At 36.2% G+C, this 22,286-nt stretch overlaps 3 protein-coding genes across 3 annotated transcripts; all 3 read right to left on the minus strand.

The window, feature by feature from the left end:
* Positions 1–1,508: 1,508 nt before the first annotated feature.
* Positions 1,509–4,689, minus strand: LOC132183063 (mannan endo-1,4-beta-mannosidase 5-like). Its single transcript, XM_059596460.1, has 5 exons — positions 4,334–4,689; positions 3,103–3,297; positions 2,570–2,692; positions 2,266–2,471; positions 1,509–1,996 (listed from the first exon to the last, which is right to left on the minus strand). The coding sequence occupies exons 1-5, from the start codon at positions 4,676–4,678 to the stop codon at positions 1,594–1,596; spliced, it is 1,272 nt and encodes a 423-aa protein (XP_059452443.1). The 5' UTR covers positions 4,679–4,689; the 3' UTR covers positions 1,509–1,593.
* A 5,968-nt stretch (positions 4,690–10,657) lies between these two features.
* LOC132183006 (cytochrome P450 89A2-like) lies at positions 10,658–12,317 on the minus strand. Its single transcript, XM_059596390.1, has one exon. It carries the CDS (start codon positions 12,215–12,217, stop codon positions 10,688–10,690), a length of 1,530 nt encoding a protein of 509 aa, XP_059452373.1. The 5' UTR covers positions 12,218–12,317; the 3' UTR covers positions 10,658–10,687.
* Positions 12,318–18,674: 6,357 nt separating this feature from the next.
* LOC132183154 (mannan endo-1,4-beta-mannosidase 5-like) lies at positions 18,675–21,530 on the minus strand. Its single transcript, XM_059596551.1, has 5 exons — positions 21,175–21,530; positions 19,930–20,124; positions 19,410–19,522; positions 19,103–19,318; positions 18,675–18,834 (listed from the first exon to the last, which is right to left on the minus strand). The coding sequence occupies exons 1-5, from the start codon at positions 21,517–21,519 to the stop codon at positions 18,684–18,686; spliced, it is 1,020 nt and encodes a 339-aa protein (XP_059452534.1). The 5' UTR covers positions 21,520–21,530; the 3' UTR covers positions 18,675–18,683.
* Positions 21,531–22,286: the final 756 nt, after the last annotated feature.

The raw sequence follows: 22,286 nt of genomic DNA on the forward strand, positions 1-22,286 counted from the left end.
GTAGTCTGGGAAGTGGGGGTCTTATCGCCCAAAGTTCTATTGGATTTCTGAAACAGAGTCAGGGTATACCAGCTTCAAGTACTTACACAGATAAGAAATCAACAGATCTTGGATCCATATTTGCTTCCAGCAAGAATGAGCCATCTGCGCTTAGACTTGCTCCGCCTCCATCAACTGCCGTTGGTAGAGGAAGAGGAAGAGGAAGGGCGGCCTCTTCAGCCTCTCGGGCTAGTCATGCCAAATCGCAAACTGAACAGCCACCCCTTTTGGATTTGCTATGATAAGTGGAGTTGTACTTCATTATATTTTAAGAAGATAAAGTGCAAAGAAAGAAGAGATTGTGGATCAGTCCTTGTAGATCAGCCAATATTCCATGCTGTGAGACAGATTTTGTAAAGTGTGTGCGTCAGTCCGTAAAAACACGGCGGGCAAGTTTCGCAGCTCTCCGGGATGGCAAGGTTTGTTATGTAATTGTTTGTTGTGCTTGGCTTGTAGGTTATTGTTTATTGCAAGTTTTGCAGCTCTCTGGGATCGCAGCTCTTCATAATTTTTCTTTTTTCTTTTTGTATCATTTAGATGTTGAAAATATACTTCAGGATAGTGTATTCTTCGAAAGAGTCCCAGCTTCAATTACTGGGTTTGGAAATAATAAAGAAAGTTGAAGCTTTATAGGCTGCTATTCGAACCTCATCTCAAAAGTATGAGGACGTCTATTTTGATTACTTATCTTTGGCTTCTCAAAAGGGGACCGTGAAACATTTAAATCAGGTGTTAGGGAAAATATGTTTGATATCTCTCCAGTTTTGTTTCATTTCGGTTCAAAGATTTTGAGTTTTTAATTTTTAATTTTAAGATCTGAATTTTGATCATGTTTCTCTCTCTAGTATTTGTGCGAATTTTTAAATAGGAACTTTCTGATTTCCTCTCTCCACGGCTGTGTCCTCCACGTTTGCAACTCCGCCTCCATGGCCATGGAGGTTGAGCCATGACCGATCTCCCTGTGGAGATCTCCATCCGCCACCAATGGAGGTCAACCTCTGCTTGTGGCTCAACCTACATGACCATGGAGGATCCAATCTCCATGGCTGTGGTGGTTAATAAAGAGATTGAGAGAGAGAGGAGGCAGGGGAGAAAGGAGTAGAGAGGAGAGTAGTAGTTGAAAGAGAAAACTGTGGTGGTTATAAAGAGATTGAGAGAGAGAGAGAGAGGAGGCAGGAGAGAAAGGGGTAGAGAGGAGAGTAGTAGTTAAAAGAGAAAAGAGACAAATTTCTTTTTAACTGGGTTGAAAATTTGAAGGAATTCCTCTTAACTCAACCTATAAAACTATTGTGTTTCTTATCACGTGAGAATCACATAATTCGAGAAAATTAATAAACATAATACTCAGTTTTTTCATCTCGGCATTCAAAAAAAAAAAAAAAAAAAAAACCAAAAATAAAGGAAATGCAACATTGATATTCTTTTTAGCAAGGACAGAATAACTTGAAAAGTAAATCTCATTAATTTCATCTTCTAATTATCTTGTTGAAACCCTAGAGTTCCCATTCCTTATGCTTAAGCTCCATTGCCATCCTTTTTCGTTCATAATAATCACTAGTCATTTGGTTGGTTATTTCGGTTACTCCTCAATATCTTACTTTCTGAGCTATTTAATGAATGTTGAAGAACTGCCATATTCCGAGATTGTTGAGCAATGATAGCCCTTGTAGAAGGGTTTTCGGACAAAACAATCTCATTTCCATCGAAGTACGATTCCATCCCTTTCGCCGTGATTTGCCAAACTAAACCGCCGCCCATTGTTCCTCCATTTTTGGCAAAGTTGTAAATGCTTGTATAAACAGTGTTTAAGAAGGCATTATAACCTGCATTTTTCTTTGATTTTCCAAATTCGGCGAAAATCAATGGCTTCTTCAAGATGCTCTTCGAGTCTGTCCAATGACTCATCACCCACTTTTGCAGGAATGTCATTCGCGTGTAATCGCTCTGTCCTGGAAGCCTGTACGTTATCGAAATTTTTAAAATATAAAGAGCATTCACATCTGGCTCAGTAAATTTATTTTTTATTTTAACTACACCCAGCTCAACAAAAACAAAATCAAGATTTGGTGGGCAGGGCTCACACTCACCAAATATTTCAGCAATTTGGTGAGCAGGATGCAAATAGCATTTTAGACCCATTTTAGCATTCTAGCTAGACAAAATTTAGGTTATTTTTGCTAGTCGGATGAGAGTGCTGGTGAATATTTCTGAAAATTTTGAGCTTACCAGACATCAGGATATGCATGTATAGTTGCAAAGTCAATCTCTTTAATCATATGATTGGTTATAAAATCTGTTCCAACTTGGAAACCTTGAGGATTGTATTGCTTTCGATCCTGAATTGAGTCTCCATAGAAACCTTCCATGCCAACTCCCAATAAGTGTATGTTGTCAATGGATTTAACATGGGGAGCCATCTCTTGAACCCATTCCTGTTTGAATAAATACAATAATTTTACAAGTGCATCTATGTCTATATATATATATATATATTGCTATAAATTGTTGAGTTAGGGCTCTAATGGCTCACGTTTATGGTCTTGCCAGAGAGATCAACTTTGCAGCGTGGTTCATTCATTAGTTCCCAAGCCATAATCATCGGATCATCTTTATATGCAATTCCAGTGATTGTGTTCATCCTTGTTAGCACTTTCTGTGACAAAACCATAGATATAACAGACAAAAAGAAGGGAAAAACAAAAAAGAGGCAACATGTTAGTGTTAGAATATAATTTAAATGATTAACTCTACAATTTTTTGTCAGCTTAAACTTTTAAAACAAGTTGTGATTTAATATGGTATTAGAGACAGATGTTATGAGTGTAAACCCTAACTCTATAATTTACCCTCTATTTTAGCTAAAATTTCACTTGTTGAGCCTTACTTGTTGAGTGGAAATTTGAGCTCACACGTGAGGAAATGTATTAGAATATAATTTAAACGATTAAGTCTATCATTTTCTATCAGCTAATAAAGCTTTTGAGACAAGTTGCGGTTTAACGGTTTAGCATTTATTTCTATGTAAATGATATCCGAAGAAAGCAGCTCTCCTATAATATTTACCTTCACATGGTTCTTGTAGTGCCCTTTCACGACTGCATTTGTGTAAAAATCATCATCACCATTGACTGCCACGCCAGCACTTCTAGCCCATTTCACGTACTGAGGTCTTCCTCCATAGTCTTGGTAATTGTTACTCAAAGCCAAAATTAAACGAACTCCATACTTTCTTGCCTCCGAGATCACAAAATCAAGTCCCTGAGAATCGCTAAAAGTAATAATAAGCATTTCAAAGAAGCTACAAATCAATGCATTATGCGTGCCACTTATCTCACTCCCAAGTGGTTTGGGATTCGAATCCCGCAATGAAAACGCTTGGAATTAGGCTTGAGCAAATTTACCGCTTATCGACTTTCGACTGCCTACCAACCAATAGCCGACCGACTTCTACCGACACCGATTAACCAATGAGCGGCAGGCGAAACTCTTTTTTTTTTTTTTTTTTCCCGACAAATTCAATTCGGTAGGCGAAATAAAATTTGTTAACCGAACTGACTTTACTGATCGACTTCGTCGATAATTTTCAATTTTTTTCACATACCGACTTGACCGAACCGACCGCCTATGAGTGTCGGGACTAAAATTTGGCAGAATAAGTCGGTAAAATTTCCGACTTTACTAACATTTTGATAAAACAAAAATTTTTCTATCGACATCAACCGACGCCCAGCATGGCTTGGAATTATTCCCATTTCACCGGCTAAGTGTCCACTAGTGCTTTCAGTAAAGTTGAGTATGGTTGAAACCGACTTGAGGGAGCGTTTGCAATCTCCCCGTTTAAATTCTTTCTGTCATTGATTCTTAGTGAGTAAGTACTGCTATAGATGGTCATGCTCAAGTAGGAAGCCACTCCTGTCGCCCCTGCGTCCTATCCTCTTGGACAGAATTCTCTTCCAAACTGAATTAGAGGAACTTCTTCCATCCCAATTTATAAAAATGACATGTGTTCTCTTTTTTTTTTTTTGACATGTCCGCACAAGAGGGCGGAGGGAGATTTGAACTAGTATCTTTTTTGTTATTAACATGTGAAATGCACATGAGTTTTTAGAAAGATTAATTCAAACTTTGTCCCTGCTATTAAAAAAATATATACATCTCACATGTTCAAAAGACACATGTCATTTTGATAGATTGAGTTTGAAGAGATTCCTTCAATCCAGTTTGGAAGAAAACTCTCTAATATTATTTTTGAATAGAAAAAAAGAAAGAAGAAAGTAGAGAGAAGTGATATAACCTGAAAGATGTGCTCATCATAAACGCCCGGAGATATTTGGAGAGCTCGGTAACCTCCGTCTCTAAATGCCCATGTCCGGCAGACGGTGAGCCCAGCGGCGGAAGCCTCGCGAAGCACACTCGATATTTTGTACCTTTGGCTTGGCTCTGAAGCAACAACCATCATCCAATACGAGTTAAAGCCATTGAAGAGGAATGGAGATCCATTTAGTGCAAAATGGGCGTCTCTTGCTTGAATGAATCCTGAAACTGCGCCTGCAGGGACGCCAGCTTCACAAACAACGGCCATAAGGAGGATAATTAACACCCCACAAATATACTTCATTTTCCCATTAATGCATGCCATTATTTTGTACATGTTTTGATGCTTTTCCTTCATAATTTCTGTTGGTTTCTTCGTATATATATAGGAGGGAGAGAGAGAGAGAGAGAGAGAGAGAGAGAACAGGAATTGGTGAAGATATTATGAGATGTAACCGAAATTTCTGACTATAAGCGTTAAAAAATTGACTGAATGGTTGCAATTAATTTGTTGTGGGGTAGTTTTTGATGATATACATGGACCCTCACAATTTGGTACTAGCAATGCTAGTATGTTACGGTTTTTTGTAGTGTTTTCTTAGTGTTTTTTCGGTCTAAAGTGAATAATATTGTTTTCTATTTTTTTTAATAAAATAATATTCAGGTAAGATTAGAAGAACACTAAGAAAATATTAAGAAGAATGATAGTATTTTTCATTTGGTAGATACGGTGTTAGAATAAATTCCATATTAACTCTGATTTAGTTTGCTTCTAAGTCTTTTATAAATACCACGTATTCTCTTACATTTTATATATTTTTACATGGGGTTTTGGGAATACCTCCAGTTTCCTCTCCTACAATTAAATGTTTGATTTCTATCTGTTTGATACTTGTAAGTTGTTGTTGTAGTTGTACCATGCGTTTTTCATGTGGAGGTGTGGCAGCTCTAACGCAAGATTGGATGAAAGTCTTCCACTAATATTACACAGACAATGCATGAAATTGGCATGCGCGCACCAATTGAATATATATATGGAACTCCATATGAGGGTGGAAGTATATGCCTCCTTCAAACTACTTCTCAATTGATAATAATTTCTTTTAAAATTTTCAATTACGACAATATTCTTCTAAACTACCAAAAAATTGATAATATTTCCTCAAAGCCAGCAAAAAAATAAAAAATGTCCATAATTTTTTTTTCTTCAATAAGATAAAAATATTCTAATAAATTTGAAAAAAAAAAGATTTTTTTTTTTTTAAATTTACACCATTTTTTTAAAAAATATTTCTATTTTATTAAGGCATTTTATTCATTGAAGGAATATATATTGACAAATTTTAATAGTTTAAAGGAGACATTATCTCAATTAAAAATTTGAAAAATACATTATTAATTAAATAGTAATTTGAAGGAGAATATGTAGGCTTTTTCCTGTATATATTCTATATTTATACGAATTAACCTTATCCTTACACATAAAAGTAACACATTCAATTATCACTTTTTTTTTTTTTTTTTTTTTGAAACCGATAGTGGAGATGGACGTCATGCAAGAATAAAAAGCATGGTTTCAGTTAATGATGAATGATAGCTTGGGTGGTGTAAATTTGAGAGCAAGTAAGCTTGTGAAGAAGCTTAGCTGCAAAACTCTCTCTCATTATTAATTTCCTTTTGTCTTTCTAACTTTACTCCTACCAGAATAATTGATCCGATCCCCATTACAAACACTACATAGGTGATAGGTTAGAGTATGAATTTATGATTCAAGATCCACCAATAAAAATACAGTTTTCACACCCATGGCAGAGCCACCCCAGGGGTGGTTTTCCAACCACCACTTAATTTCTTTCTCTTAGTTTTTATTATTATTTTTTTAATTATATCAATTTAATTCATCTTTCCAAACATATTTTTCCATTTTGTTTTATAAATCATCCAAACATAATTTCTAAATTATTTGTTCTTGGCATTCTCAATTTTAAATAAAGTATAGAATAATATAAAACAACATAAAAAATCGCACACCCCAATATATGTTTAATAGATAACTCAAGAAACCTCTTACAGGTTGCATATCCTATTAGCAGTATTTGGAAATATATTGGTTAGGACATAGTCAAGCTACATTTCTGATTGTTTTTTTTATATGACGGGAAACCCTCCAAAATAAGGTCTTTTCGTATACCCACCCATGAAAGATAAATTATGAATTCGTGTAACGCACTCATACCACACGACTTAGTTAAATTAGGGATGTAGTCCCAAAAAATTGCTTGCACTCAAGCAAAATATAAACTTTAAACATGATGGTTATGCCACCAAAGTCCAAGACCTAAGTTACCTTTATGAAATTTTCAAGGGCTTTGGCACTGACTTTACATAGATGTGTACAAAGTTGAACTCTTGTTGTGAAAACTCCATGATGCTTTTCTACAATGCTGCCTATATGACATAAAGTGTGATGATCAACTTTGAAAAAAAAGGGAAACCGGTCAACAAGTATCATCAGATAATCGTACGATGCACAAAAGAATGATTATTGCAACATTAAAAAAAAACATGTTTCTTAACAGAGAAAACACCCAGCCAAGTGCCAAACAGAAGAGAACATGCCAAACATGACCATTTTAAATGAGAATTAGTCACATGATAGACCGGCCGGATTCTTTCAGTGCATCTCAGTATTAAGAACAAAAATGAGTACAATGGATTCGGCACCAAATTATTCCAAGTAACAAGTGCATGAAATCATGAATAATTGGTGATGACTAAATCAACAGACTTGCCTTGAGTTATTAAAACATGCACTCCATTTGACCAAAATGCAAGGTTATGATGCCTATTGTAAGTTGTAACGACCCAGTAAAAAGTGTTAGTCATATTTGTGTTATTACCCTAAAAGAATTAATCAATTTGAAGTTTATCTAAAATTTATTATAAAGCTCAGTTTCTTCTAATAACTAGACAATATGGAACTTAGCACTTTTAACTATCTTTATAAACTACTTACTCTATGTAAGCTAATTCTTATCTTTCCAATATGGGCTCTGGTGTTACACCTATAATCATTATTGACCTTTTCATTAACTGCATGTGGCATGAATTGCAGCATACTCATGGGCCCAAAAAGTCCATGGGTCTAAGAGCCCGATCAAGTCCTAGGAGGCCCAAAATGGCTCAATGGCCCATACCACAAAATATAAGATTTTCTCCCCCTCTCACAGATTATTCATCACCAATTATTCATGAAGTGATCATTCTTTGAGATCATCTAGGCCACTAAAATATATTCAGGGACAACGAATGCAACATGTTGAATCCAGCCATCGAAAAGGCCGAAGTGGCATGAATGGCCTTATTACAGGCATATCAAATAGGTCTAGAAAAAGAGGAGGCATTAACATTCATCCGATCAAGGACGGAACTACGTTAAAGGGCGGTGGCCCTCACTAATTTTTAAATATTTTTTTATTAAGTTAAATATATGTACATTTTTTGTTTAAAAATTAGGTTTGGTCTTACCAAAATTGGGCTTAACCCCTCATGGCCCTTAAAATGAGAATTTGAATTTTTCCCCGTTCATTTAAACTAGACAAAAAAAATTTGTGAAATGACAATTTTATCTCTATTTTAAAACTAAATGAATCCCCACCAGTTAAAATGAACCGGAGAGAATCCTTGTCCTTGAAATGAGAAATCCTAATTATGTCCCGATCAATCCATTTAATATCAAAGTTAGCAAGTAGAATCAAGGCTCACACAATGATCAAAGATTTACTTAAACTTGTATCCTATTTTGAAGTACCAAATACCTTACTCATAGCTTGCTGTTCGTTCAACCTTATACCCTATTTCTTTCTTTCTTTCCTTCTTTCCTTCCTTCCTTTTTTCTGTTTTTCTTTTGTTTATTTTATCTTTTAAATTAATACCATATTGAATAATCGTGTGAAATAGCTAGAGAGTGAAGCCAAAGAGAGTAATTAAAGTTGCACACGTCATGCATGCGTCACTACTAGAACAACTTTTAGCAATTTATTTACAAATTACGTACCATGTTGTGGGTCTGGGCATTTTTAACTTCATTCTCAAATATGCCACATATATATGTGTGTGTGTGTGAAAATCCTACGTGTTTGGTGATCTAATTTAGCCGACTTCGATTTTCGAGTGAATGCTATTTTGTTTTACCCAACCTTCAATGTCCAAGTTTTTTTTGGTGAGCACAAAAAATATTCACTTATATCATATATCAATTTTCTGTTTTAAGTGTTTTAATTTAGGGCTTATCTTCTTCATTTTTTTTTTAATCAAAAGGGTAGGAGTTGGCGACCGATAATAGCTATTTTATCTGAACATGACCATAGTAGTATATGCCTGTCGGAAACCACTTAAGAAGGCAATGCATAAATAGAGGGAACCGTGAGTACTCTCTCAAGACCAATTGAGTCATAACTAGCTGACTCAACCTCATAAAGACATCAATGATTCCTAATATGGCTAATACTAATCATATTTCTGTGAGTGATTCTCCATTGTAGAGAATCGAACCCACATCTTAATACGTGCCTAACCCTATGAGAATTTCCTTAAAAAAACTAAACCACCACCGGCTTATCTTCATGGAGGTTTAGGTAGCTAATCTACTTTTTCATTTTAGTAATAATTACATTGGAATTTTTGTAGTTTTCACCTTAATTTTGACACCTCTATATTGTGGTAGAAAATTACCCTACTTTTGTTTTTCAAAGGATGTGCGTGGAAATTAGGCACAAAATCCCGATGAAAAATATATATATATAGAGTACCCACTCTTCATCAACTCCTGCTTCAAATTTTAATAGTGCCTTTCCCGCTTCAGCTTCCTTCGAATGGTTGTTACAGCTTCCTAGTGGAGATTCATATAGGTTTTAGAGGCTTTTTAAGGTTCGTGCACCTTAAGAGAATGACTCTCCTTGGTTTGCTTTCATCTCCAATTCAAAGACTTTATTTCTTCGGGAAAACTAGTTGCAAGACTAGTAATGTTTTTCATAAGAGAGTCCCTTCAATCAAGATGGGTTGTATAATAAGAGTTTTACAGCCTCTAGTAAAATTTTGACAAGCTAGTTAAAAACACCAAATATAATGTATATAAAAACACTCGATCAGCTAACCAAAATCCCTATAGACCAAAAAATAAAATAAAATAAAATAAAAACCCTTTTACAGTACCCCCACTCATGTACGCCTAAATCACCAACGCCTCCTCCACCGAGCGATGCAGCCAGAATCTGCCCAAAGCCACCGAATTTTGGGTTGTGATTCTTTGTGGTTTGGTTTGTTTGTTCAAGAAAGGTGAGATTCTTGCAATTTTTAATTCTTCTGGAATGGAGGTGGCGAAATTGCTTGTGATTGAGGGGATTTTGTATGTTATGATATGTATGTTATGATATGTTATGCTGTGCAAAGCTATGTACTTAAATTATGTTGATTTTAAGTACTTATGTTTTACTTATTATGCGATGAACTATTTTATCGCTTCATATTATGAAATGTGAAGTTAATTATGTAGTAAAAAAAATGTAAGGAAATACTATTCTGATTTATTACTATGTAGCAAATTGTCTATAACTTAGTTTACCATTTAGCCATACAATATTTATTAAAACTCATTTGTGAAAACCTTGCATACATGGTTGTTTAGTAAACACGTACGAGTGATGAGATACGACATTTTCAAATACATGGGGGCTCTCATATTAAATGGTTAGTTTGCTTGAACTTACTAAGTCGTAGACTCACACTTTTACCTATAAAATTTTTATAGATGGTTGAGGAAAAAGAAGAAGATAAAAATCTGTATGAATGATTGATCTATGATGCATATGACTGATATGATGCCCCAGATATTGGAAGGGCTCGAGACCGGCTTGATTATATGCCCTCTATAATGAGCCAACCCAGTACTGACAAAGCTCAATTCGGCTCGGTTCATTTACAATCCTATACATATATAGGAAAATGCTCAAATTTTCCTTCATTATGATGAAGTAGTCTATTTAAACTTAGGTTGTCTGAAAGTTGGTCATATATATATATATATGCGATGTAAATATCTGAAAATAGGTAAGATAGTTATATAGATATTTTGGTGCGATAGTTGGTATCAATTATTGACAAAGATTTAATACAATCAATCCAACGAAAGATAAACAATACTTAAAAAAAAAAAAAAAAAAAAAAAAACGATAAATAAGGTACGTAACATGCATGTCCTACATGAGGCCACTTTGTACGTATGATAATTATTCATACACAAACAACTAACAGCAACGTATGTACTATCTACAATCTACTTGACTCTTGGGATAACTTGAGCTCGCACCGGATTCTTCATAACTACCAAGAATTCTTCCTTCTCCGACAGATCAACACCATCCACCGCTTTCCACTCAAAATTCCAAACCAAATTTGCAACAAAGTACTCAAGAATAAGGGATCCATATTTGTAACCGGGACACATCCTCCTCCCAGCACCAAAGGGCAACATCTTAAACGATGACACATCACCCACTTCTTCTCCACCGTCATCACTACTAGACCTACTCATCATCCTTTCAGGCCTAAACTCCATAGGATTCTCCCACACCGTTGGATCGCGCCCAATTATTGCTGTTCCGATGAGCACCGTTGTATTTTTGGGGATAGTGTAGCCACATAACTCCATATCTTCTGTGTTTGTGTGTGGAACTAAGGAGGTGTTCGGAGGGTGAATTCTGAGACATTCGAGGATCACCGCTTTCAAATATGGAATCCTTTGCAAATCCTCCTCCTTAACCTCCTTCGCTCCTTGTTCCACAACTCGGCTGATTTCACCAAAAAGCTTGGCTTGAATACGCGGGTGCTTCACCAAATACGCCATGACCCAGTGGAACATCGTTGCGGTTGAGTCGGCACCTGCGTTGATAAACTCAGAGCTCAAGCTCAGTACATCGGCCTCCTCAAGCTTACCGGCGCCCTCAGAAATTTCCAAATCCAGTAAGGTGTCCGTGTATGTAACCAAATCCACTTCTTTGGCGCCCTTCTCTTGCTTCAACTTCTGGCGAGCTCTAATATGAGGCATCAGGATGTCGTATTGACGCTTTAAAAATTGAGTGTACCTTTGCCAGCGCTTTCTATAGACAAGCTTCCCCAATCTCGGCCAGGAAGCGAAGACGCTGAACTTAGCGTAGCTGACAAGAAATGTATATTGTATGTGTTCGACTTCTCGAATTGCATCTTCACCGATGTCGCCATATGTCATGAGAATGAACAAGGAAAACACAGCGCGGTGGAGGTGCTCAAAGAGTTGTACGGCCTCGCCCTCTTGCTTGGAACATTGCTTGAAGCTGTTAACCAATGTTTCCATGGATCGGTTGCGGACGAAGGAGAAGGATTTCAAGCTAGAAGGGTGGAGAGCTTCGGACATGAGATTACGACGAAGGACACGCCAAGTAAGGCCGTAGGGGGATCCCCCAATATCTTTGCGCTTGTTGCTGAGAACGTAGCTGACGGGGACAAGTGGTGGGCGGTTTGCAAAGATGGCGCTGTTTTTAACAAGGGCTTGGTGGGCAATGGGGTAGGAGGTTATGAAAACGAGGGGTTTAGAGCCGACGAGGAGTGTCATGATGTGGCCATACTTTTGGGAGAGGTTAGAGAGGAGGGAACGAAGTTCAATTGTTGATTTGGGAAGTAAATGGAGGTGTCCTATTATGGGAAGAGAAGGGGGTCCTGGTGGGAACTCATTCTTTTTTGTGGTTTTGGAGGAGAAGAGAAGAGTGAAGAGGGTTTTTATGGAAAAGCATGCAGAGAGAGATAGGAGGATGATGAGCCACAACTCCATGGATCTAGTTAGCTAGCTCGCTCCAAGTATTAATTAGCTTGAAGATGGATGCATATGCTGCATGCCTCATTTATATGCAACAAACCAACAACCATGGCCAACTCTGTAAGACCATGACCATGAAGCATTAATGATGCAAGTACTAAACAAACATGTGTGAAGAAGCTTCTTTGGATCAGCCAGTTGCCTCGATCCGTACGTCTCTCTTTCTATTTGGCATTGTGCGTTCTTTTTCTTTTTCTTCGATCTCTAAACTGTCTCGTTTTTGACCACCATCCTCCAAGGGATGGTGGCGCTGCATGTGTAGTGGGTCAGGCCTTGCTTATGATATTTGTTCTCTCGGCCACTTGTCTAAGTTCATGACTTGGTCTCATTATGCCACGTAATAATTATGCTTTGCCCTCTTTTTCGGTACTATATCTTTTCTTCTTTTTTATTATAAAATCTTTGGAATTAAATGTAAATCGTTAAAAAAACAAAATTTATACCACCTAATTAGTCAAATCTCGAAATAAATAACTCCTCTGGTTCCATAAAAATAAAAGTCGTAAGAAAACTGCTATACTTTTCAAAATTTGTCTCTAAAAATTAGTTTTAAAATAATATGTCATAATTTCATAAGTTGATAATACATTTTTCAAAGAAAAAAGAAAAGAAAAAGTAAAAGGCCGCAAGTTAAAGGCGAATTAAAGCTAATGATAGTGGAATAGCGGCAACTCTTGGTTGCCGCTATTAATTTTTTTTAATTTTTTTTTATATCATTAACAGCGACCTTAAAGTCGCCACTAATGATAGTGAATAGCGGCGACTCTTAGAGTCGTCGCTGATGATAGTGGAATAGCGGCAACTCTTGGTCGCCGCTATTAATTTTTTTAAATTTTTGTATATCATTAGCGGCGACTCTCTGGTCGCCGCTATTGGTATACCAATAGCGGCAACCCTAAGGCTATTTCAAACATATTTTTGCAGCGACAAAAAAAGTCATTAGCGGCGACTCAAAGTTGCCGCTAATGACCCCTCATTAGCGGCAACCCTAAAAATTGCCGCTATTTGGCATCAGCGTCCGATTACTAGCGGCAACCAAATAACAGCCACTTTGTCGCCGCTATTGGTAAATAGCAGCCATTTTTGGGTCATTAGCAGCGACTTTGAGTCACCGCTAATGACCAAATTTTTTGTAGTGAAGGTTCTTGCTTGACTCTTTTTTCTTGTTCTTTTTATTTTTTCGTGATAAACATGGAGAGCTTCTTAATTTGTGGTAGCGAAAGTTTGGCAACACATATATCATAATATGGAAATGGGTCCAATATGGAAATGCTATTCAATAGTTGTTTTTTTTTTCTTTTTAAAGAAAAGAAAAACAAAAAAAAAGAAGAACACAAAGGATACTAAAAAACAGACACTTGAGAGAATAAGTAGCATTGCTCATATGAAATACATAATATAATATAATACTAAAAAAACGAAGGTTAATATAAAAGTTCACAAACTTTATTTATTTAGCAATTTGTAGCTGCCAGGATGGCGTATAATAATTAAACTTATAAATTTCAGCCAATAGAACCTTCCTATATGTCACTTCTTGTGGGTCAAGACAAAGAGGCCAAAACTTTAGCGCTGAGTTCCTCTTCTTATTAAAATAATAATAATAATAATTATGATTATTATTATATTATTAGTGATGACTTATTAAGAACAAAAAAAGAGTGGCACTTAGCGGGGTACGTACGTACTATTGGCGTTCCTCGTGGAGGCTGCTTTTTTTTTTTTTTTTTGGTTAAAATTTTGTCTGTTTATAGAGGCTGCTTTTCTTCATGCATGTTCAAATCTGTAGGGTACGACTCTTGATATTTTGTTGTGGAAAATTCTGGTCTCTGGATGGTAGAGCCATGGAAAATTCTGCGTTCAACTTATGCATATAAACGAGTGCGGAAAATTTATCATGGGAATTAGGGGATGGCAGAATATTCAATTGCAGTGTCCCCGTCAAATCGCCGCGCCATCGGTAAGACTTTCGGTAGTTGGAGTAAAAAAAATTATTTTGACTTTATAAAATTTTTATTTCATTGATTAACTGAACTGAACTAACTTTAACTCTTAGATTTTTGCATCACTTGTTTTGAACAAAAATATGTTCAATAAACATTTGTTTAGCCCAAAAAATAACCATATGGCCCCAGAAACAATTCATCTTGGCCCGTAAAAATAGGCTTGGCCTAATATAAAAAGCTTACAACTAACTGACCGGTGACTTAACTTACCACGTACACCGAGTTAATTGAAATAGTCTAAATTTATTATTGTCTTTATCAAATTGGTGAATTAACCGATTTTTTTCGGTTTAGTAGGAAAAAATGCTTCTACATTCACCAATTTAACCTATAGTCAACCCTTCTGGGAACTTTTCTAGAAAGATTCAGCTTATGTAAAAATAACATATAATCTTATGTTAAAATAACAGATGGTTCATATTAATTTAACTACTTTTCAACCCAAGGACATTGACGAAGAAAACAAAACGTGGGAACAAACGTATATGCAAAACACACAGCAAACCCGGCCGTTTCAAACGAAACACTAAGTTGGACTCTTCTCCGAAGACTTGCTTTGCATAGTCAAATCGGGCAGTCCATTTTGAATCCCAGGAAAGCAGCAACTCAGCAGCCTGCAGTAGTGACAGAGACTTCATCTACAATTTCATAAAACCATCAATCATAACTCATAAATGCTATATACATTGAGAAACACCACTACGTACAAAACAACAATATATATATATATATATGAGCTAACAAAATATGAACCTTTGTGCTTCAAATTTAAATAAAGATCAAACAATTTTAAATATGGAACAGGCATCTCACCCATACAATAAACCTAGTGTGTTCTTGCAAGTGGATCTAGTTCTTAGAGTTGGTAAAATTTGGTTTATATGCGTGTGCATCTAAACGGGCTGTTATAGCGCCTGAATGGGAGAGCCACCGAGAGTACCAGAAATCAAGCATGTACAAACCGCCTTAATGGTATCCAAACGAGAGCCACTGAGAACACCAATGTTTGGTCATGTCCTGATAGTGCGTTTGTATGTTTGGACAGGCAGGGTAACAGGTTCACAAACCCTAGACGCATCCGAACGAGGTGGCTAGGCAGTTCGGATACACCACCTTATAACTTGCAATTTCTACTGCTACCTATTTAAGTCTCTTTGTTGAGACTTTACAATTATGCTTTTCTAAGAGTCAAATACTGAGAGAAAACATCAGAGAGAGTAGTAAGGTTTTCTATCGAGGTTTTAGAAACTAAACACTTTAAACAACACTCTTGTTTTGTAATCCTCTTGTAATGTTCTCCAAATAATGAAATTCGCTTCAACTTTGTGGACGTTGCCCTTAGCAGTGAACCACGCAAATTTTGTATTCATGTGTGATTGCCTAATCTTATTATTCCACATTCTTCGTTCTTTTCGTATCTCACGGGTCTTGGCAGGATATAGTGTTTTTATCCCCAACACTGGTATGCACGGAAAATTCATAGCTTTCAAGGTCTAAGGGAACTAAGAAACTTTAGGAGCCCAAAAATATATAGAGAAGATTTTCGGTCAATATTGTGATTTGTGTCAAGAAGACTAGAGAAATTTTCTCTTTTGCAAAAGAAGTTCTCTTTAGTTTCGACGAAAGTGATTTTGGTGTATAATGGGACTTTGTTTGTTTGGTCACCACTAATTTCTACTTCAATTTTTTTTTTTCTTTTTTAAATAATTTTTTTTATAGTAGAATTTCTTTCATGTCGTCTTCAATCGTAAATGTAAGCTTGCTAAGCCGAATCATGTAAACCTTAATGTCTTTGTGTAATTGTGCCTATTTTATAATGTTATTTCCTACGGCAACTTTCCAGTCCTAAATATAAATTTGTCACGACAACTTGAACAGATAAATCAAGCCCTGTTCACTGATGTAACTATTTTTCATGTCAACATTTATGTGATATCAAGACCCTTAATTTGATACCATTAAGGGCGGTGGTTCAATGGCCTAAGGAAGTTCCCAAGTGGTCAAGACATATACTAGGGTGTAGGTTCGAATCTCTGCAATGGAGAATCCCCACATGATGCAGATGACAATCTATATATTCTTGATTCTCTTGATTATTTGTTGTTTTCTAGTATCGTGGAGAAATCATGTATGCTGTGCATTTGCGATGAGGGAAATAACAACTGGGCCTTCAGTATAGTTGTTGCCTAGTGATTGAAAAGGAGCTTATAAATCATATGCATATTTATAAGTTTTGCACTGGGAGGGTGGGATTGAGACAACAATAAACTAATTAAATTAAAGTTCTTTCTTTGGCCCAATTATCGATTAGAAGATTTGCTTGTCCAATTCACTTTGAATGGACGAATTGTGATACGTATAGTGTGTTGAGTATACATGTGTAAGTGTAAAAAGGTTGAGTTCCATATTTAAAAATATCATAAGTGTGAATAGTTAATATAGCATAATTGGGCCAATATTCATAGGCTTAAGCTTTTGAGTTAAATGACATCCTAACATGTCATATAAGGGTTTACTAGAAAACTTCGAAAGTATTCTGTAATAATTGGTATTATAGCCAAGGGTGATGTGCGGTGTGGTGGATGATAGTAGTCCCTTTTGCAAGTGGGGATGGTGCGCATGGCACGGTTGAGGGTCCATTGAATAAGGACAAATGTGAATGACATGTGTATCGATGAGAGTCCCTCGAGTAGGGGCAAACGTGCATAGAACACGCAAGCCTACATAGCACACAAGTGATCCTGAAGATGACCTATAAGATTAATAAAACTTCCATTTGAGGTGGAGTGTAGAGATGTGATGATGGACTCACACGTTAGAGAGAGATTATTGAGCACATACGTGTGAGTGTAAAAATGTGAAGTCCCACATTAGAAAGATGTAACTAGTGAGAGATTTATGAAAAAAAAAAGAAAGATGCAACAAGTGAGTGGTTTTTTTTTTTTTTTTTTTGGTAACGTACCGAATTTCATTAAAACATAAGAAGGTTACAGGACAGACACATAAAGCTAAACAACTTAAACAATTTAACCCTATCCAAACAGACTACAAACTCTTCAAAGAAATGTCCAAACCCATAGTTGAGTGGTTAATATAGCATAGTTGAGTCCAAACCCATTGACTTAAGTTTTTGGGTTGAGTAATGTCCCAACATGCTATATTATGATCTTGCTAGAAGACTCCCAAAGCTGTTAATCTCCCTCCCAAAAAGAATGTGTATTCAAAGGTGGGGGTTGACTTGTAGTTTTGTGCTTATCAGCGAAACCATTTTATTCATTTTGTTTCCAGAGTTGTAATTATGCACAGTAAGACTAAGGACTAATATCATGGTTTTACTACTCATCATGATTTACTACAAAAATGAATACGGATCTGCATATGATACTGAATCTCTTTTATGTTTTATCTATCTAGATAAGGAATTGATATTTTATTTGAAAAATGTATTCATGTCCTAAAATAATTTGTAGGATAAAAATGATTTTGAGCTATCAACACTACCAGCTCTTGTTCCTGTACTGAGCACTGGTGCAGGCGAGACACTATTGCTGATTGTGAAGCATGCAGACCTTATAATCAACAAGCTAACTCTCAATATGAGGCATTCAACTCAAATACTTTTATTAAATAACAGGATCTTATTTGCATGGAAATGTCTGTAACTGCTTAAGATGAGTTGCTATGAACAAAATTTTTAATACATGTTTTATTCTTTCAATAATCCATATTTATAGCAATGGAATCATATTATTCCAACGCTGAGATGACTAAGGGCCATGAGTTCATAACCTAAATTTTCTCAAGGGTGTCTTGATAACATGAGGCTCAAATGGAAGGTATTAAATTGTCTAGGAGGAGCACCTAGATGACTTTAAAAGTTCAAATGTAGTCATTTACTACTTTGGCACAATTGTTCTTGCTGTCACAGTTGGTTACAAGATTCTACTTGTTCTTGTTGAGACAACTTCTCTCTGGAATGAAGCCACTGCCTGTTTCTTTCTTTTTTTAAAAGTTTTTTTTTCCTTTTTATGAATGTCCTACTATCTTGAACTTAACGCAATTAAAATACTTTCTTTTCGTGATTCTTGTAGACTAGTCAGGAGCACTTAATATTACATGTCCTGCCTATGATTGTTCGGGCTTGTGATGATAACAATGCTCGAATCCAAGAAGAAGTTTTGAAAAAATATGTATCCCTTGCTAAGCAAACTGGATCCACAGGTAACTGCCGCTTATTATTCTTAGAGTAGTTTTTTCATTCTTAATTAGAGTTATTTTGATGACATTACATGTGTTTGCAAATCTGTACCTCAGATGCTTTAAATATCTGAACTTCGAAAATGATGATAAATACTATCATCCATTATTCTGAGGTGCTTCTTCGAGGATAAAAAAACTGTTGAACATAATTTCCTTCAGTCCTTGTAATGGATGGCTTCTTTCTTTGATTTTCCAAATTCGGCGACAATCAATGGCTTCTTCAAGATGCTCCTCGAGTTTGCCCAGTGACTTGTCACCCACTTTTGCAGGAATGTCATTCGCGAGTAACTGCTCTGTCCTAGAAGCCTGTACGTTATCGAAATTTTTAAAATATAAAGAGCTTTCATATTTGGCTCAATAGATTTATTCTCTATTTTAATTACACCCAGCTCAACAAAAAAAAATCAAGATTTGGTGAGCATGGTTCACACTCACCAAATATTTCACCAATTTGGTGAGCCGGATGCAAATAGCATTTTAGATCCATTTTAGCATTGTGGCTAGACAAAATTTAGGTTATTTTGGCTACTCGGATGAGAGTGCTAGTGAATATTTCTGAAAATTATGAGCTTACCAGACATCAGGATATGCATGTATGGTTGCAAAGTCAATCTCTTTAATCATATGATTGGTTATACAATCTGTTCCAACTTGGAAACCTTGAGGATTGTATTGCTTTCGATCCTGAATTGGGTCTCCATAGAAACCTTCCATGCCAACTCCCAATAAGTGTATGTTGTCAATGGATTTAACATGGGGAGCCATCTCTTGAACCCATTCCTGTTTGAATAAATACAATAACTTTACAAGTGCATCGATGTCTATATATATATATTGCTATAAATTGTCAAGTTAGGGCTCTAATGGCTCACGTTTATGGTCTTGCAGAGAGATCAACTTTGCAGCGTGGTTCATTCATTAGTTCCCAAGCCATAATCATCGGATCATCTTTATATGCAATTCCAGTGATTGTGTTCATCCTATTTAGCACTTTCTGTGACAAAACCATATAACAGACAAAAAGAAGGGAAAAACAAAAAAGAGGCAACATGTTAGTGTTAGAATATAATTTAAATGTTTAACTCTACAATTTTTTGTTAGCTTAAACTTTTAAAACAAGTTGTGATTTAATATGGTATTAGAGACAGATGTTATGAGTGCAAACCCTAACTTTATAATTTATCCTCTATTTCAGCTAAAAATTTCACTTGTTGAGCCTTACTTGCGGAGTGGAAATTTGAGCTCACACGTGAGGAAATGTATTAGAATATAATTTAAACGATTAAGTCTACCATTTTCTATCAGCTAATAAAGCTTTTGAGACAAGTTGCAGTTTAACGGTTTAGCATTTATTTCTATGTAAATGATAGCCGAAGAAAGCAGCTCTCCTATAATATTTACCTTCACATGGTTCTTGTAGTGCCCTTTCACGACTGCATTTGTGTAAAAATCATCATCACCATTGACTGCCATGCCAGCACTTCTAGCCCATTTCACGTACTGAGGTCTTCCTCCATAGTCTTGGTAATTGTTACTCAAAGCCAAAATTAAACGAACTCCATACTTTCTTGCCTCCGAGATCACAAAATCAAGTCCCTGAGAATCGTTAAAAGTAATAATAAGCATTTCAAAGAAGCTACAAATCAATGCATTATGCGTGCCACTTATCTCACTCCCAAGTGGTTTGGGATTCGAATCCCACAATGAAAACGCTTGGAATTAGGCCTGAGCAAATTCACCGCTTATCGACTTTCGACCGCCTACCGACCGATAGCTGACCGACTTCTACCGACACCGATTAACCAATGAGCGGTAGGCGAAACATTTTTTTTTTTTTTTTTTCAACAAATTCAATTCGGTAGGCGAAATAAAATTTGTTAACCGAACCGACTTTACCGATCAACTTCGTCGATAATTTTCAATTTTTTCACATACCGACTTTACCGAACCGACTGCCTATGAATGTCGGGACAAAAATTTGGCGGAATAAGTCGATGAAATTTCCAACTTTACTAACATTTTGACAAAACAAAAATTTTTTCTATCGACATCAACCGACGCCCAGCATGGCTTGGAATTATTCCCATTTCACCGGCTAAGTGTCCACTAGTGCTTTCAGTAAAGTTGAGTTTGGTTGAAACCGACTTGAGGGAGCGTTTGCAATCTCCCCGTTTAAATCCTTTCTGTCATTGGTTCTTAGTGAGTAGGTACTGCTATATATGGTCATGCTCAGGTAGGAAGCCACTCCTGTCGCCCCTACTCGTCCTATCCTTTTGGACAGAATTCTCTTCCAAACTGAGTTAGAGGAACTTCTTCCATCTCAATTTATAAAAATAACATGTGTCATTTTTGTTTTTGTTTTTGTTTTTTTTTTTTGACATGTCCGCACAAGAGGGCGGATGGAGATTTGAACTAGTATCTTTTTTGTTATTAACATGTGAAATGCACATGAGTTTTTAGAAAGATTAATTCCAACTTTGTACCTGCTATTAAAAAAATATGTATATCTCACATGTTCAAAAGACACATGTCATTTTTATAGATTGAGTTTGAAGAGATTCCTTCAATCCAGTTTGGAAGAAAACTCTCTAATATTATTTTTTAATAGAAAAAAAGAAAGAAGAAAGTAGAGAGAAGTGATATAACCTGAAAGACGTCCTCATCATAAACGCCCGGAGATATTTGGAGAGCTCGGTAACCTCCGTCTCTAAATGCCCATGTCCGGCAGACGGTGAGCCCAGCGGCGGAAGCCTCGCGAAGCACACTCGATATTTTGTACCTTTGGCTTGGCTCTGAAGCAACAACCATCATCCAATACGAGTTAAAGCCATTGAAGAGGAATGGAGATCCATTTAGTGCAAAATGGGCGTCTCTTGCTTGAATGAATCCTGAAACTGCGCCTGCAGGGACGCCAGCTTCACAAACAACGGCCATAAGGAGGATAATTAACACCCCACAAATATACTTCATTTTCCCATTAATGCATGCCATTATTTTGTACATGTTTTGATGCTTTTCCTTCATAATTTCTGTTGGTTTCTTCGTATATATATAGGAGGGAGAGAGAGAGAGAGAGAGAGAGAGAGAGAACAGGAATTGGTGAAGATATTATGAGATGTAACCGAAATTTCTGACTATAAGCGTTAAAAAATTGACTGAATGGTTGCAATTAATTTGTTGTGGGGTAGTTTTTGATGATATACATGGACCCTCACAATTTGGTACTAGCAATGCTAGTATGTTACGGTTTTTTGTAGTGTTTTCTTAGTGTTTTTTCGGTCTAAAGTGAATAATATTGTTTTCTATTTTTTTTAATAAAATAATATTCAGGTAAGATTAGAAGAACACTAAGAAAATATTAAGAAGAATGATAGTATTTTTCATTTGGTAGATACGGTGTTAGAATAAATTCCATATTAACTCTGATTTAGTTTGCTTCTAAGTCTTTTATAAATACCACGTATTCTCTTACATTTTATATATTTTTACATGGGGTTGTGGGAATACCTCCAGTTTCCTCTCCTACAATTAAATGTTTGATTTCTATCTGTTTGATACTTGTAAGTTGTTGTTGTAGTTGTACCATGCGTTTTTCATGTGGAGGTGTGGCAGCTCTAACGCAAGATTGGATGAAAGTCTTCCACTAATATTACACAGACAATGCATGAAATTGGCATGCGCGCACCAATTGAATATATATATGGAACTCCATATGAGGGTGGAAGTATATGCCTCCTTCAAACTACTTCTCAATTGAT

This window comes from Corylus avellana, chromosome ca5, assembly GCF_901000735.1.
Source record: "Corylus avellana chromosome ca5, CavTom2PMs-1.0".
NCBI lineage: Eukaryota > Viridiplantae > Streptophyta > Magnoliopsida > Fagales > Betulaceae > Corylus > Corylus avellana.